This window comes from Cetorhinus maximus, chromosome 1 (assembly GCF_964194155.1).
Source record: "Cetorhinus maximus chromosome 1, sCetMax3.hap1.1, whole genome shotgun sequence".
Classification (NCBI taxonomy): Eukaryota; Metazoa; Chordata; class Chondrichthyes; order Lamniformes; family Cetorhinidae; genus Cetorhinus; species Cetorhinus maximus.
In genome coordinates, this window is record NC_135879.1 from 66,673,871 (window position 1) to 66,689,160 (window position 15,290).

The 15,290-nt window shown below is 44.1% G+C and overlaps 1 protein-coding gene across 2 annotated transcripts in view; it reads left to right on the forward strand.

Annotated features, from left to right (window-relative positions):
• The window catches only part of fgb (fibrinogen beta chain), a 285,364-nt gene that overhangs the window by 3,631 nt on the left and 266,443 nt on the right, over positions 1 to 15,290 (forward strand). The window contains exons 3-8 of one of the 2 annotated variants that reach the window (XM_078541835.1): positions 2,383 to 2,566; positions 2,729 to 2,956; positions 3,066 to 3,179; positions 3,278 to 3,400; positions 5,453 to 5,738; positions 8,919 to 9,354. In XM_078541835.1, the coding sequence (XP_078397961.1) occupies positions 2,383 to 2,566; positions 2,729 to 2,956; positions 3,066 to 3,179; positions 3,278 to 3,400; positions 5,453 to 5,738; positions 8,919 to 9,198 (1,215 nt within the window). In that variant the 3' untranslated portion in view covers positions 9,199 to 9,354. Of the gene's footprint in view, positions 1 to 2,382; positions 2,567 to 2,728; positions 2,957 to 3,065; positions 3,180 to 3,277; positions 3,401 to 5,452; positions 5,760 to 8,918; positions 9,355 to 15,290 lie in introns of those variants that run through there. The other variant, XM_078541842.1, reaches the window with a different exon arrangement.

A 15,290-nucleotide genomic window follows, 5' to 3' on the forward strand; every position in this document is an offset into this window, starting at 1 on the left:
ACATCTGAAATCTTACTTTGGATCAAAGAATTCTTGATGCGAAACATTTCTGTTCCTGGGGATGGGTGTACACTGACCCCAGAGACCTTGGATGACTGAGAGACCTCCAACCCCAGCCACTTTAGTGTTATAGAAGGTCTACTTGCGATCCCATTTTCCCTGACATAACTGGAGGAAGAGGAAGAAATTGAAAAGAAAGCATGTTTGGTTGCAGGGAGGATAAGGTATCATTTAGAGGATGAGGGCACTGATCTGCTGTTGGACTAAACAATTGGGCCTTCAGAAAAAAACACCCCAAAGCATTTAGTAGAACACAAGGTAAAAGAAAATAGACACCAAGCCAAGAATGGAGATGTTACCTGGGGGTGATCAAATACCTGGTCAAAGAGCTGGGTCTTAAGGAGGGGTCTTAAAGGAGGAGAAAGAAGTGGAGAGATGGAACAGCTTAGGGAGGGAACTCAAGAGTGTAGGGAAGGTCGAATGCATGGTCTCTAACAAGATGTGGACAAAGAGGTTAGTGATGTACAAGGGGCTAGAGCCAGAGGAACAGAGAGCTCTGGAATGGGGAGATGTAGCATTGGTGAAAGCCATAGAAATAAGAAAGGGTAGGTACAGATTTTAAAGAGAGGATAGGAGACCAGGAGTCAATGTGGTATAGGACTGCTGGGCAAGAAGTGTGGGTTAGGATATCCACAGCAGAGTTCCGTATAAACTGAAGCTTAGAGAGGATATAGGATGGGATGCCAGCCAGTGAAGCATTGGAATATTGAATCTGGAAGCAAAAAATGCATGAAGAGGAGGCTGATTCTTTAAACAGCCATGGAGACAGGACTGGAGGTGCAAGGATCTGCAATTTCCAAACATTGACCGGTGTGTGGTAGGATGGTGTAGAGGTGATGGTTATCTGCTCACAAGCAGTAGGTAGCCAACGATGCCCCTTAATGGGCCTAATAGGGCCACTGTGCAGAAGCTGATTGGAAATTCTAGTTGGCAGTTGGTTCTCCCCGACACCCCATCCCACCCGCCCCCCTCCAAGATTAAGACACCGAATCCCAGACAATGAAGGAAAGTGGCATCTCAGCAGCAGACTTGGGGCCTGTGCTCTTCCTACCATTTAACATTCTGCAGGCTCAGTTTCGCTAGAAGATAGTCTAAACCCGATGCAGTGGTTGGGGGAACATCTGCAGCACAGCACTTAGTGCCAGTCAAAGGCTCTGTGTCTTACATTTCTTCACTTCAGACCTTCTCTTGGGTCGACCAAGAACATCAGTTACATCTATCAGCCAGCAGTGCATCACTGCATAAAGCAAGCGACTGATGCCTTGAACCCAAAATCACATGAAATTTTGCATGGACCCCAGAAAGTAGTTGGCGCATGCCTCAGATTCTTTAGAATGGCAGAATTTTCCAAAGACCAAGAGATGGTAGGTTGCATGTGTATTGTCCTTTGTGCTCTATCCTGGAGGAATGTTCTTGCAGGAACCATAAGGGCTACATATGTAACTTGTTTATGGCTATTGCCACTGCATCTTGCAAATCATGACCTTGAGGACTCCTCGGACACATGTCCCCAAAATGTGGGCGAAAATAAAGAAGTGATAAAAGGGCCAATTTTCCGTCGCTTTGCAGACAGATGATGCTTATTCCCCAAGTACAAAGAAAGGAGAAAAAGGAAAGGGGTTGCCATGACGGCTCTCCAACCCCCTTGCATTGTACAGGGATTTCCTTGTTGAAGTACCTGCCTAGTGGCTGGTGCTAAAATTGCGATCAAATATTGATGAAGCTGTGGATTGGAAGATCTAAGAGGGAAAGACAGCAAGGACATCAAGGGGTCAAGAAAGTAAGTACCCTTTCAATCACAGGAGTTACAAAGGGATTTTGTGGTTGGAGCCTTATTGACTTCTGTTTTGGGCCAGCAGCCAGAAGGACTGTAGCTGTGGCCAACCCTGATTCCAATTACAAGCCCTTACCAAGTAGAAGGCCTGTGCCTAGTGAACATTTTCATCTGGTAATGACCTGAGCCCTAAAATAAAGGTGGTTTCAGGACATCAGGCAGAACACACTTTGGGCAAATTCTGCTTTTGTCGCCTTCCAGGAAGGGGTAAGGATATTATCCCCAAATATTCATATGACAAAGTATCTGTATCTTATTAAGATTAGCACATTTGCTTTCCTTGCATCAGAAAGTTTCATGACCGATGTTAAAAAAAGTGAGATGGTTATTTTTACCACTGAAATAAACTGGGCTTTTAGAGAGCAAGCTAATGTGTCATTTTAAATGAAAGTTAAACAGGTTTTTAACCCAAAATTATAATAATTCGATTTTCCCAACTATTCTGATATAAATTCTTGAACATTTCCTTTTATCAATTTCTGTTGAAGGGAGTGCTGTGCCCAAATGGCTGTGAACTGAGGACTAGTCTTTTGAAGACGGAACAGGATATGAACCCAACCATTGAAAACTTCAAACTGAAAGTTTCAAATCTTACTAGGTTTACAAATGCAATTCACCTTTATGTGGACAGGGTAGATCACGAGATGCAGCAGAAACAAGCACAATTCACAGGTACCAGGTTTCTTGTACTTTAGTAACCAATTCATCCATCTGAAGTAGGTTTGTTCAACTAATTTCAGAACCTCCTACAAATCAAACTAGTGTACTGCCTGCCAAGGTGCCAAGTTTTGGAAAGTTTATACAATCTGCAGTAATACACATATGTCTCTGCAGGTAATAACGGCATAGTGGATTCATACAATTCAGAGTTGGAAGACCGTTTTTCATTAATAAAAGAAAAGGTAGAGAGAACACTTCCCTTAAACATCCGCCTGATGCGTTCTCTTGTGGAAAGTTTCAAAATGAAACTACAAACGCTTGAGCGAGCACTACTGACACAGAAAGAATACTGTAAGCGCCCGTGTACAGTTACCTGTAATATACCAGTGGTATCAGGCAAAGGTACGTACACTTAAAAACCATTTCAAATATCCTTCTTTTTGTTGTTACATATCTTTCCATTTTCCCTATTGCAAGATAAATTTGTTTGCTTATTATCTTAATATTGCAGAATGTAACAGCATTTATGAGAAAGGTGGTAGAACATCTCAACTATATTTAATCCAGCCAGATTTACACAAAGCACCCTACAAGGTTTACTGTGACATGACAACAGAAGAAGGAGGTACCTATTTTGTGCTAAATAAAATGTTATAATTTTAACTTCTGTCTATCATTCAATGCCGCTGCTTTTGCATTTCTAACAATACAAATATTTTCCAGGATGGACACTGATTCAAAATAGACAGGATGGTAGCATTGACTTTGGAAGATCCTGGGATGTCTACAAAAATGGATTTGGTAACATAGCATTCGATGTGGGAAAAGGCTTTTGCGATACTCCAGGTGAGATTGTTAAAATTGCTCAGAAAAATTGACTGCTCTTTAGAACAAGCCTGTCACAGTTCACTGCAGTGTGATGGCTACCTTTAAAGTGAAAGGCTTAAAAGGAAATCATCCAACAACAAAGATTCAATTGCAATAGTCTTCAAATTTTGGCCACATATGGCCCTTGAGCCCTGGCAACCAAACGTATAAAAGCCCAAGAAACTTAGTTTTACTTGAATTTACAGGGTTATCTTATAAAAATGCTGCTCTCTGTCAGGAACTCTGCTGACAAGCAGAGTTGATCAGCAATTAAGTGCATGCTTCTATGAAGGCCTGGGAGTAAGTTACCTGCTTGCCCTCTCTCTTGTCCATTGATGCTCTTGCGAGACCAAGAAAACCAGGGAAAATGTACGAAATCAGGAATTTTTAGGTCGGCGGGGGTGCAGCCAAGTCAGACCGAACAGCCTATTGAGATCATTCAAAAAGCAATTAGTGGACCTGCCCTTAAGGTTGGCGGGCAGGTCGGGAGTGCTGGCGGCCACCTGAAAAGGGCAGGATGAGGTTTCATGACTGAATTAAAAAAGTAACATTCACTTTTACTTAAAGTTATGTTCATGTCCCAACTCATGTGACATTGTCACATGAGGGGACATGGATGGCTAATGAAATTTTCGAAACAAGAACTTTTTCCCTTTTGGGAACCGATCTCCCTGAGGCAGCACTTAGTCTCAGGAAGATTGGAGCACTCCTTCACGCACATGTGCGAAGAAGCGCACTTCTGCATTTGCCATTTTTCCCTCCCCACCCCCACTCTTTAATTGGCCCACCCACAAAAAATGGAGGCACACCCCCGATCTGGGGTGCCGAATGGAGAGACACCCGCTCCCGCACTCCCCCACCTGCCCGACGGGGGAAAATTTTGCCCCAGGTTTATAAGTCTTCTCAAATTCTGGTGAACTTGCTGCACATTCCCAGCATTTTCAATTTTCTTTCACAATTTCTAGTATTTCATTTTTATCTTTTTTAAATTTTCTCAGATTGTTTATATTTTAAAATATATTAACTTTCTAATACTCATGATCAAATAATAAGCTTTCAAATGGTACCTTCATTTTAATCTTAGCATGTTTTAACTTCAATTCTTCAAACCAATGCATGACCTTCCCAACATGTCAAAAATATAATTAATCAAATGGAAATGATAAAATATGTTTCCAAACCTTTTCAATACATATGCTTTGTTTTAACTGTTGTCAATTTTCTCAGCTTCTCTCCTGAAGGTGTTGACAGCCTGCTATGCTATGGTTCTATAGGCATCTATTGTACTCAGTACTCATCTAAGTGGTCTTCATTCAATGAGTTTTGACCATTTATTCATTTGAAGGAAGCATCGCAGTTGAGCTCAATCTTGTCTTCACCTGATGTTCATCCATTCACGTTATCCAAAGAGAACCCCTTTCCCAAATTTTCTCTCCCAAGCCCAGGAATTTCAATGCAATCTTAACACCTCCAAAGTTAGATGTGTCAAGTTCAACTACCTTCAGCTGAAAATTAGCTAAAGCTAAGAGACTGGCAGAGCAAAACTTCTGTCTCATTTTAGAATCATGTACATATGACTCAGATCTATCTGCCCAACCTCCCCCAACTTGCCACTGAAAGTTTTCTTATTTTAGAGGTTTGGTTCCATTTTTGCTACGGCATCGAGTAACTGCTATAAGAGTAAGTACTGCTAGTAACTGCTGTAAGAGTGAGCACTGCTAGATATGCAGCTGTGGGAAGGTGTGCCTAAATCAAGTTTGATCCTACTCTCACCAGACATCCCCACATGTATGTTTCTTGAGATTGGCCACTAGACTGTGATGAAGAGCACAAACTCTGGAAGATTTCTCCCTCCATAATCCAGGGGCACTAAGCTCAACTGAGATCTCTTAATTCAACCCAAATCAGCAATTGAAAGTAGGACCTTCCTGGTCTGCACCAGAACGCTTTTTGTGTGTTTGATCTTAGTGCACTTTATTTTGCTGCTGTCCTGTGGGATCAAAGTTACTCTTTTCCTACAATTTCCTCCAGGTGAATATTGGCTTGGAAATGATCGAATCAGCTATTTGACAAAACTGAAGGATACAGAGCTCCTTTTTGAGATGCACGACTGGGAGAATAATGCATTGAAAGCTCATTATAATAAATTCACGGTACAAAATGAAGTAAATAAATATCGAATGTCAGTCGAGGGCTACTTTGGTACGGCTGGAAATACACTTATGGAAGGGGCTAAAATGCTCCATGGAGACAATCGAACAATGACAATTCATCAGCACATGAAGTTCAGTACATATGATAGAGACAATGATGCATGGTAAGTCTGAGAGAACAACTGGTCCTTATTTCTTGCTGTTAATGTTTTTGACCAGTTACCTTGCAGTTAAAAGCCTAAGGAGTACATTTTGTCTTCTGCATTTTAATGCAGAAATTTGGTTGTCAGCAGCGCAAATCAAAACTTTTGTGTGTGCCTCCCCTGAACGATTTTCCATCAATTAATTTTACAGTTGATGGTAGAGCAATCAGCCACTATACTTTTATGCCATGAATTCCCTTAAGCTATCTCTTTGTGTCAATACCAATCACCCCATCTTAAAAATATTCCCGAAGCCCCATCTTTTAATCATGTCCTTGTGCACCTTCCCTAATCTTTCTTCCCTATTTCCCATTCAATATCCATGACTCCTCATGTAAACCACCTTGGGATATCTTGGTACATGCCGAGTTTATTTTTGTTGTGAATGGGCAATAAGTCTGGGACCTGGAGAGGGTAAGCTTGAGGCATGATCTTGGCATCTATTTGGAATTTGCAAGATTCCAGTTTGTACTAAATATGAAGTAGTGTACACAGCCACACTGAGGCAGTGGCATAGTGGTATTGTCACTTGACTAGTAATCCAAGGACCCAGGATGCTCTGGGGACCTGGATTTGAATCCTATGCTAGCAGATGGCAAAATTTGAACTTGATAAAAATCTGGAATTAGAAGTCTGATGATAACCATTGCCAATTTTTGTAAAAACCCATCTGGCTCACTAATGTCCTTTAGGGAAGGAAGTCTGCTGTCCTTAACTGGTCTGGCCTACTTGTGACTTCTGGCCCACAGCAATGCCCTCTGAACAAGGGCAATACCCACATCCCATGAATGAATAAAAAAAGGTGAAATTGTCTAATTGGCCCTTAACTGGGCATTGGATTTTCTGGATTTAAATTGACTGTGTTAAAATAGTGCGCAAAATAATTCTGTCAGAACGTGTTACTCAGTTCATTAGCAGAGGAAATTTGATCCCTTAAAATTCAGCAGTGCTTCCATGTTACAATTTTAATATTGGTGTGCGGGGGTTTTGATTTGACATCGCTGCAAAACTTGCAGAATGTAATTTGAGTATCAAGGTCAAACTGGGTCTGCTGTGAAGTGGAGTGAGATTCCCTTCTCCAGGAAGCGTCACTCCTCTTTGCTGTGTTTTCAGTTTAATACTGATTCTAACTCAAGCTGCATTTGCACTCTAACCGCAATATCAATACAAAATCAAATAGGTTTGCGCAACACTTCAGTTATGGAATGATGCACCCTAGATGTGTTTAACTTAAGAGGCTTACTAAGAAAATGCATGCACTGCAAGGATATTTTTGCCTATTTATTAATTGTAACATTTATAGCATTTATTCAGCTTTCATTTTTCAGGTTTTTTTTTAAATCTAGGTACTGTACATGAAATTCTGGATACATTAGGAACATTGGCTTTAAAATTACACCATGCAATATTAACATGTTCAGACGAACTTTTAAAATAGAGGCTAACTCATTTAAAATCAATCATTTGGATCTCTCTTGAAAAAATATAAACCCGTGAGCAGTTGTATCTAACATTACACAGTACAATTTAAGGCCATTTGTTTCAGATAGAACCAAACAGTTACAGGGATTACAAAATAATTGGGAATATACTAAGAGGGGTAGATGAAGTGAGAGATCTTAGCGTACAAGTGTACAGGTCCCTGAAGGCAGCAGTTCAAGTAGACAAGGTTGTAAAGAAGGCATATGGAATGCGCTCCTTCATTGGCAGAGGTATAGAATATAAAAGTAAGGATATAATGTTGGAATTGTATAAAACACTGGTGAGGCCACAACTGGAGTATTGTGTGCAGTTCTGGTCACCACATTACAGGAAGGACGTAATAGCTCTGGAGAGAGTGCAGAGGAGGTTTACAAGAATGTTGCCAGGGTTAGAAAAGTGTAGCTGTGAGGAGAGGTTGGATAGGTTGGGGTTATTTTCCTTAGGACAAAGAAGGCTGAGAGGTGACTTGATTGAGGTGCACAAAATTATGAGGGGAAAGATAGAGTGGACAGGATGAAATTGTTTCCCTTGATGGAGAATTCTAGAACCAGGGGACATAGATTCAAGATAAGTGGCAGGAGGTGTAGCGGGGACATGAGGAAGAACTTTTTTATGCAGAGGGTAGTGGGTGTCTGGAATTCACTGCCCAAGTTGGTGGTAGAGGCAGAAACTTAAAACTCTCTTTTAAAAAGTACCTGGATCTGCACCTTAAGTGCTGTAAGCTGCAGGGCTATGGGCCGGTGCAGGAAGGTGGGATTAGAAAGGGTGTCCTCGGACTGGCATGGACAAAATGAGCCGAATGGCCTCCTTCTGTGCTGTAACTTTTCTATGGTTCTAAGTTATATCTAAAGTGCTAAACTTCAAGCTGCCTCGAAAATATAATGGACTGGATTGGGGCACGTAAAATATGTCAAGTGGCCACCCATCCCTGGCCCATTCCCCATAAAGCAGGGGGAGAAGGGTAAGGCAGTCTCTAGGCCACCTGCCCTTATGCCTATTGAGGCCCATAACTGCCATTAAACATTGAGTAGTGGCAGGCCAGCCAGAGTGCAAAGGCCATTTTTAAAACTACCTTTTTTGAGAAGGTGGGAAGGAAGGGGGGCACATTATTCGAGGGTGCCCTATGCATATCGGGGGTACGATATCAATTCCCCCTTAGTTCCTTTCTGACTGGCTTCCAAAACCTTGCTCCCACACTCCACTCAGCAACCCTCACCCCACCCCAACTCTCAGGGAGCCCGATTCCTTCCCATCCTAAAAGCCCAGGACTTAGCTCAGTCCAGTCACCATCACTCTTCTTCGTGGGCCTACTTGCAGCCTCAACAGCACTCACTACTGAGTTGTGGCGCTACTGGACAATCAGATTGGCTGGCAGATCTCGAGGGCAGGACTCCAGCCTGTTGCTCCCAGCATGTTATCGCTACAGGGAAGGCTTTTTAAAAGTTGGTCTGTTTGGGACTGACTTTTTCTTCTGGGGGAGGGGGGGGAGAAGCAGTATGTGCCCCCTCTATAAATCTAGCCCAATGTATTTCTAATAGCAGCATTGGTACATTGTTCTTCATAACCTTGTCCTTATGTGTTTCATTTCCTGTGTGTAACTTGATGGTAAATTGTATTTCAACACAAGGCGGGTAACCAAAACTGTTTTAACATTGACAGGGAGCCTGGAGACTCAACCAAACAATGTGCTAGAGAAGATGGTGGTGGCTGGTGGTATAATCGGTGTCATTCTTCAAATCCAAATGGTAGATATTATTGGGGTGGAGAGTATACAAAAGAAGCGGCAAAACATGGCACAGATGATGGAATTGTGTGGATGAACTGGAAAGGATCATGGTATTCCATGAAGAAGATGAGCATGAAAATCCGGCCGGTGTTCTCACCTATACCAGGACAAGGAGCAGAACAAATCCCTCAATCATTCCTTGACAAATCATAGGCTCAAAAATGCTATGAACAAAAATAAACTTTATGGCAATTTTCATAGTTTTTCTTTTCTTTTTAACCTATTACTGTATTACACAGAGGATTACAATTTACGTATTCAAGTTGAATATGTATGTGGATTCCCGAATATGTTAAAATATGAAATCTATTTAAACATTGTGTAGGATTTTACCCTGGGCCCTGATGTTGGGCCAAAATGAGGGCCCCGAGCCCACACTTGTCGACAGTGGGACCAGCTCAACAATTTTACCAAAAGCAGTCTTTTAATTGGCCACCTCTGGGCTTGTGTCCAATTGGGGGTGATGGGCAGGCTCCTGATGGCTGATGGTCCAATTAGAGAGCCGGCAACTCTAGACTCTTGGCAGTCCAACTGGGAAAGGTGGGTGCTGCAGAGGTAGGTTGAGGACCACAACAGTGCCTCAAAATGGAGGTGCCTTCGAAAGGTAACTTTAAAAAAAATGCTCTGAGAGGCCAAGAAGAAAGCCATTTGGGAGGAATGTTTAGGCCAGAGAGGTTGGGGGTTGGGGTTGGGGGTGGCCCTTTCCTTCATGCAGACCCTTCAATGGAGCCTCTGGCTGCTATGCCCCCCTTGGCTACCAAAGAGGAACACCTCCACTAAGCTGGCAGCCTCCACACCGCAACAGGGTAGGTCCAAAGAATTGATCCTAATTGGCCCTTAAATATTTAATTTGGTTGCCTGCCTGTGCAGTTTAGGCAACTGACCTGAGTCCCTGCCATAACTGGGAAACTTCCACTGTGGTGGGAATGAGTCAGGGAGATGCCTCGATATGGATATCCCTATTTTCCTGGTCCCCTTGCTTTCAAGCTCTTCACCATGGAGCTGGGGAAATTCAAGCTATTAGGCCGATAGGTTAACTTTCAAAATAATCTATATCATTGATTTACAACAGCCCCATTTTGACTGAACCCACACAGCAAGGTTTGGGTAGTCTTGGGTTTACTGTTCTTTTCATATCGGCCTTATTTTACTCCCCATTGAGTTCAATAAAATTGGACAGCATGAAAAATAGTCATCCAACCTGAATCTGCTCCATTCCTTTTGGATGGGCTAGGTTAAAGTTATAACTAACATTTCTCAAGCAACCGCCCTTCCCCAAATGGACTAGCTTCCAGTTTTGTATTTTTAATTCTTTCAAGGGGTATGAGTGCTACTGGCAAGGCCAGCATTTATTGCCCATCACTAATTGCCCTGATAAGGTGGTGGTGAGTCACCTTCTTGAACCGCTGAGATTCAACTGGTGTAGGTACACCAACAGCGCTGTTAGGGAGGGAGTTCCAGATTTTTGGTGACAATGAAGGAACAGCAAATTAGCTCCAAGTCAAGATGGTGTGTAACTTAATGGGGAACATGCAGATGGTGGTTTCCCTGTACATCTTCAGCCCTTGCCCTTCCAGGTGATAGAGATCATGGGATTGGAAGGAGCTGCTGAAGGAACCCTGGCAAGGTGCTGTAGAGCGTCTATTATATGGGACACACTGTTGCCACTGTGCATGGTGGTGGAGGGAATGAATTTTTAAGCTGATGGATAGGGTGTGGATCAAGTGGGCTGCTTTGTCCTGGATGGTGTTGAGCTTCTTAAGTATTGTTGGCATTGCACTCATTCAGGCAAGTGGAGAATATTCCATCACACTCTTGACTTATGTCTTGTAGGTGGTGGACAGGCTTTGTGGAGTCAGGAAAATTCTCAGCCTCTGACCTGTTCTTGTAGCCACAGCATTTCACTGGCTGGTCCAATTCAGGTTATGGTCAACGGTAACCCCCAGGATGTTGATAGTGGGGATTCAGCGATGATAATACCTTTGAATGTCAAGGGGAGATAGTTATATTCTTTGTTTCAGGTGTCATTGCTTAACACTTGTGTGGCATGAATATTACCTGTCACTAATCCACCCAAGTCTGAATATTGTCCAGGCCTTGCTGCATATGGACACGGACTGTTTCAATATCTGAGGAGCTGTGAATGGTGCTGAACATATTGTGCAATCATCATAGAAAATCCCCACTTCTGACCTTATTATGGAGGAAGTTCCATTGATGAAGCAGATGGACCTAGGACACTACCTTGAGGAACTCCTGCTGTGATGTCCTGGAGCCAAGATGTTTGGCCTCCAACGATGACAGCCATTTTCCTTTAAGCTGGGTATGACTCTAATCAGTGGAGAGTTTTACCCCTAATTCCTAATGACTTCAATTTTGCTAGGGCTCCTTGATGCCACACCAGGTCAAATGCTGCCTTGATGCCAGGAGCAGTCACTCTCAGCTTGTCACTTGAATTCAGCTCTTTTGCCCATGTTTGGACCAAGGTTATAATGAAGTCTGGAGCTGAATGCCCCTGATGAATCCCTGAGCATTGGTGAGCAGGTTATTGCTGTGTAAGTGCCACTTGATAGCACTCGATACCAGTGACATCTTCCATCATTGTGCAAATGATCAAATGTAGATTGAAAGTAGGGGCAGTGAATGTCTAGAGTGGATTTGACCTGCATTTTGTGTACAGGACGTACCTGGGCAATTTTCAATGTTGACAGATAGATACCAGTGTGGTAGCTGTACTGTACTATATGAACATGTGCAGAAATTGCTCTGGAAGTTTAAACTTCCGATGGGCTGATTCTCTGCTGCCCGGGACCCTCTGCGAATGTCTTTGATCCTGAGCTTGGGTCAGATAAGTGGGACTTAACAGGATACTTACCTGGGAAATGTTAGACAGTTTAATACCTGGTCTAATAGCTGTGTAACTCAACCCACATTACCCCCCCACCAACCACCCAACTCCCCCCATTGACCAGACCCAAATATGCCCCCAAAGACTACCCCACTGAACACCCACCTAATGCTCCAACCAGACCCGGCTACCCCTCAACCACCTGATTCACCCCCGACTAATCCTGACTACCTCCCTACCCAACTACCCCTCCAAACAGACCCAATGACCCCCTCCCCACCTGACTATCCCCCCAATCAGACCCAACTACCCCTGACCCACCTATCCACCATACCCACCTACGCCCCTCACCCACCTAACTGCCTCACCCACCAACCCACCTCATGCCCCTACCCATTCACTCACTCCTCCATTCATTCATTTGCCCACTCACCCATTCATTAACACATGCTCATTCATTAAAAGACACGAGACCTTTGGAAACTTACCTGAATATGACAGCTACTGTCATAAAAAGGGAGTGTCTTCTCTCCTTCCCCTGACTCTCCTACACTCAATAGACTTAGCCTGGAGAAGCTGCGCTGCCCATTTCTGCTTCAGATCAGAAGATCCCAGAATAGGTAGTATTGGTGGGTCTGGAAAAACTTCATGGGCAAAAGCAATGCCCCCAACATTACCATAGAATGGAAGTTCAAGGCCATAGTCCTTGAGCCAAGTTGCACACCTTATCCAGACATAACCTGAGATTCAACTGTTTCAGGTTATAACTGGGATGAAGCAGATCATTCTGTCCCTGGGCCTGGGGTCATTGGATTATCTGGTGACAGAGAATATTGAAAAATTGGACAGAGACTTCATAAAGAGTGTGGGACAGAGAGGACAGCGAGACTACATAAGGAGGTGCGAGAGGGAGAGAGCAGCGGAACTTCATAAATAACCTGAGACGGAGAAAGCAGTGAGACTTCATAAAGAGCGAGAGGGAGAGAGCAGTGAGACTTCATAAAGAACACGAGAAGGAGAGAGCAGTGAGACTTCATACAGAAGCATAAGAGGGAGAGGGCAGCGAGACCTCATAAAAAGCATGAGAGGGAGAGGGCAGCGAGACTTGATAAATAACAAGAGGAGAGAGCAGTGAGACTTCATAATGGGCGAGCGGGAGAGAGCAGCGAGGCTTCATAAAGAAGGGACTAGAGGGATGAAGTAGCGAGACTTCATAAAGAGGCGTGAGAGGGAGTATCAGCAAGACTTCAAAAAGAGAGCGAGAGGGAGAGGGCAGAGAGACTTCACGAAGAGGCGAGAAGGATAAAGCAGCGAGACTATATAGAGAGGCGCGAGAGGGACAGAACACCAAGACTTCCTGAAGAGGCGAGAGGGAGAGAGCAGCGAGATTGATAAATAACACGAGAAGGAGAGAGCAGTGGGACTTGATAAACATGAGAGAGGGAGAGAGCAGCAAGGCTTCATAAAGACGCACGAGAGGGAGAGAACAGCGAGACTTGATAAATGACACGAAAAGGAGAAGCAGCGAGACCTCATAAAGAGGCCCCATAGGGAGAGATCAGCGAGACTTCATAATGGGTGAGAGGGAGAGAGCAGCAAAAGACTTCATAAAGAGCATGAGACGGAGGGAGCAGCAAGACTTCATAAAGAACATGAGATGGAGGGAGCAGTGAGACTTCATAAAGAACATGAGATGGAGGGAGCGGCAAGACTTCATAAAGAACATGAGATGGAGGGAGCAGTGAGACTTCATAGAGAGGCACAAGAGGGAGGTGGCAGTGAGTTTTCATAAAGAGGCATGAGAGGGAGAGAGCAGCAAGGCTTCACAAAGAGGGCAAGAGAGAGAGAGAGCAGTGAGACTTGATAAATAACACGAGAAGGAGAGAACAGTGAGACTTCATACAGAGGCATGAGAGGGAGAGGGAAAGAGAGACTTCATAAAGAGATGAGAGGGAGAGAGCAGTGAGACTTCATAAAGAGGCGAGAGGGAGAGAGCAGCGAGTCCTCATAAAAAGCACGAGAGATAGATAGCAGCGAGACATCATAAATAACGTGAGAGAGACAGAGCAGTGAGACTTCATAAAGAGTGCAAGAGGGAGGGAGTAGTGACACTTCATAAAGAATGCGTGAGGGAGAGAGCAGCAAGACTTCATAAACAGACGGGAGAGTAAGAAAGAGCAGCAAGACTTCATAAACAGGCGGGAGAGTGAGAGAGAGCAGCAAGACTTCATAAACAGACAGGATAGTGAGAGAGAGCAGCAAGACTTCATAAGGAGGTGGGAGAGGGAGAGAGAAGTGAGACTTCATAATGAGGCTCGAGAGGAAGAGAGCAATGAGACTTCATGAAGAGTCATGAGATACAGAGCAGTGAGACTTCATACTTGACATGAGAGGGAGAGAGCAGCGAGACTTCATACTTGACACGAGAGGGAGAGAGCAGCGAGACTTCATACTTGACATAAGAGGGAGAGAGCAGCGAGACTTCATACTTGACATGAGAGGGAGAGAGCAGCGAGACGCCATAAAGAGACGTGGGAGGGAATATCAGCGAGACTTCAAAAAGAGCGCAAGAGGGGGAGAGCGGCAAGAGTTCATGAAGAATCGTGAGAGGGAGAGAGCAGAAAGACTTCATAGAGAGGCGTGAGAGGGAGAGAACAGGGAGGCTTCATAAAGAACATGAGAGGGACAGAGCAGCAAGACTTCATAAAGTGCGAGAGCCAGAGAAAGCAGTGAGGCTTCATAAATAGTGGAGAGGCTGGAAGCAGCGACACTTCATAAAAAGGTGCGAAAGGGAGAGAGCAGCAAGACTTCATAAAGAGACGCGAGAACAAGAGATGGCAGCGAGACTTCATAAAGAGGCATGAGAGGGAGAGAGAAGCAAGACTTGTTAAATAACATGAGAGAGATCACTGAGACTTCATAAATAACGCAAGAGGGAGAATCAGTGAGACTTCAAAAAGAACACAAGAGGGGGAGAGCAGCAAGAGTTCATGAAGAGTCACTAGGAGAGAGCAGCGAGACTTTATAAATAGCGCAAGAGGGAGAGTGCAGTGAGACTTCATAAATAGGCGTGAGAGGGAGAGAGCACCGAGATTCAAAAAGAGCGCAAGAGAGAGAGAGCAACAAGACTTCATAAAGAAGAGGCTAGAGGGATGAAGCAGCGAGACTTCAAAAGGAGCGCGAGAGGGAGAGGGCAGTGGGTCTTCATAAAGAGTGCAAGAAGAGAGCAACGAGACTTCATGAAGGGGTGAGAGGGGTGAAGCAGCGAGACTACATAGAGAGACGTGAGAGGCACAGCACACCAAGAGGCAAGAGGGAGAGAGAAGCGAGACTTCATAAAGAGGCGCAAGGGCAAGAGAGAGCATCGAGACTTCATAAAGAGCGGAGGGGGAGAGAG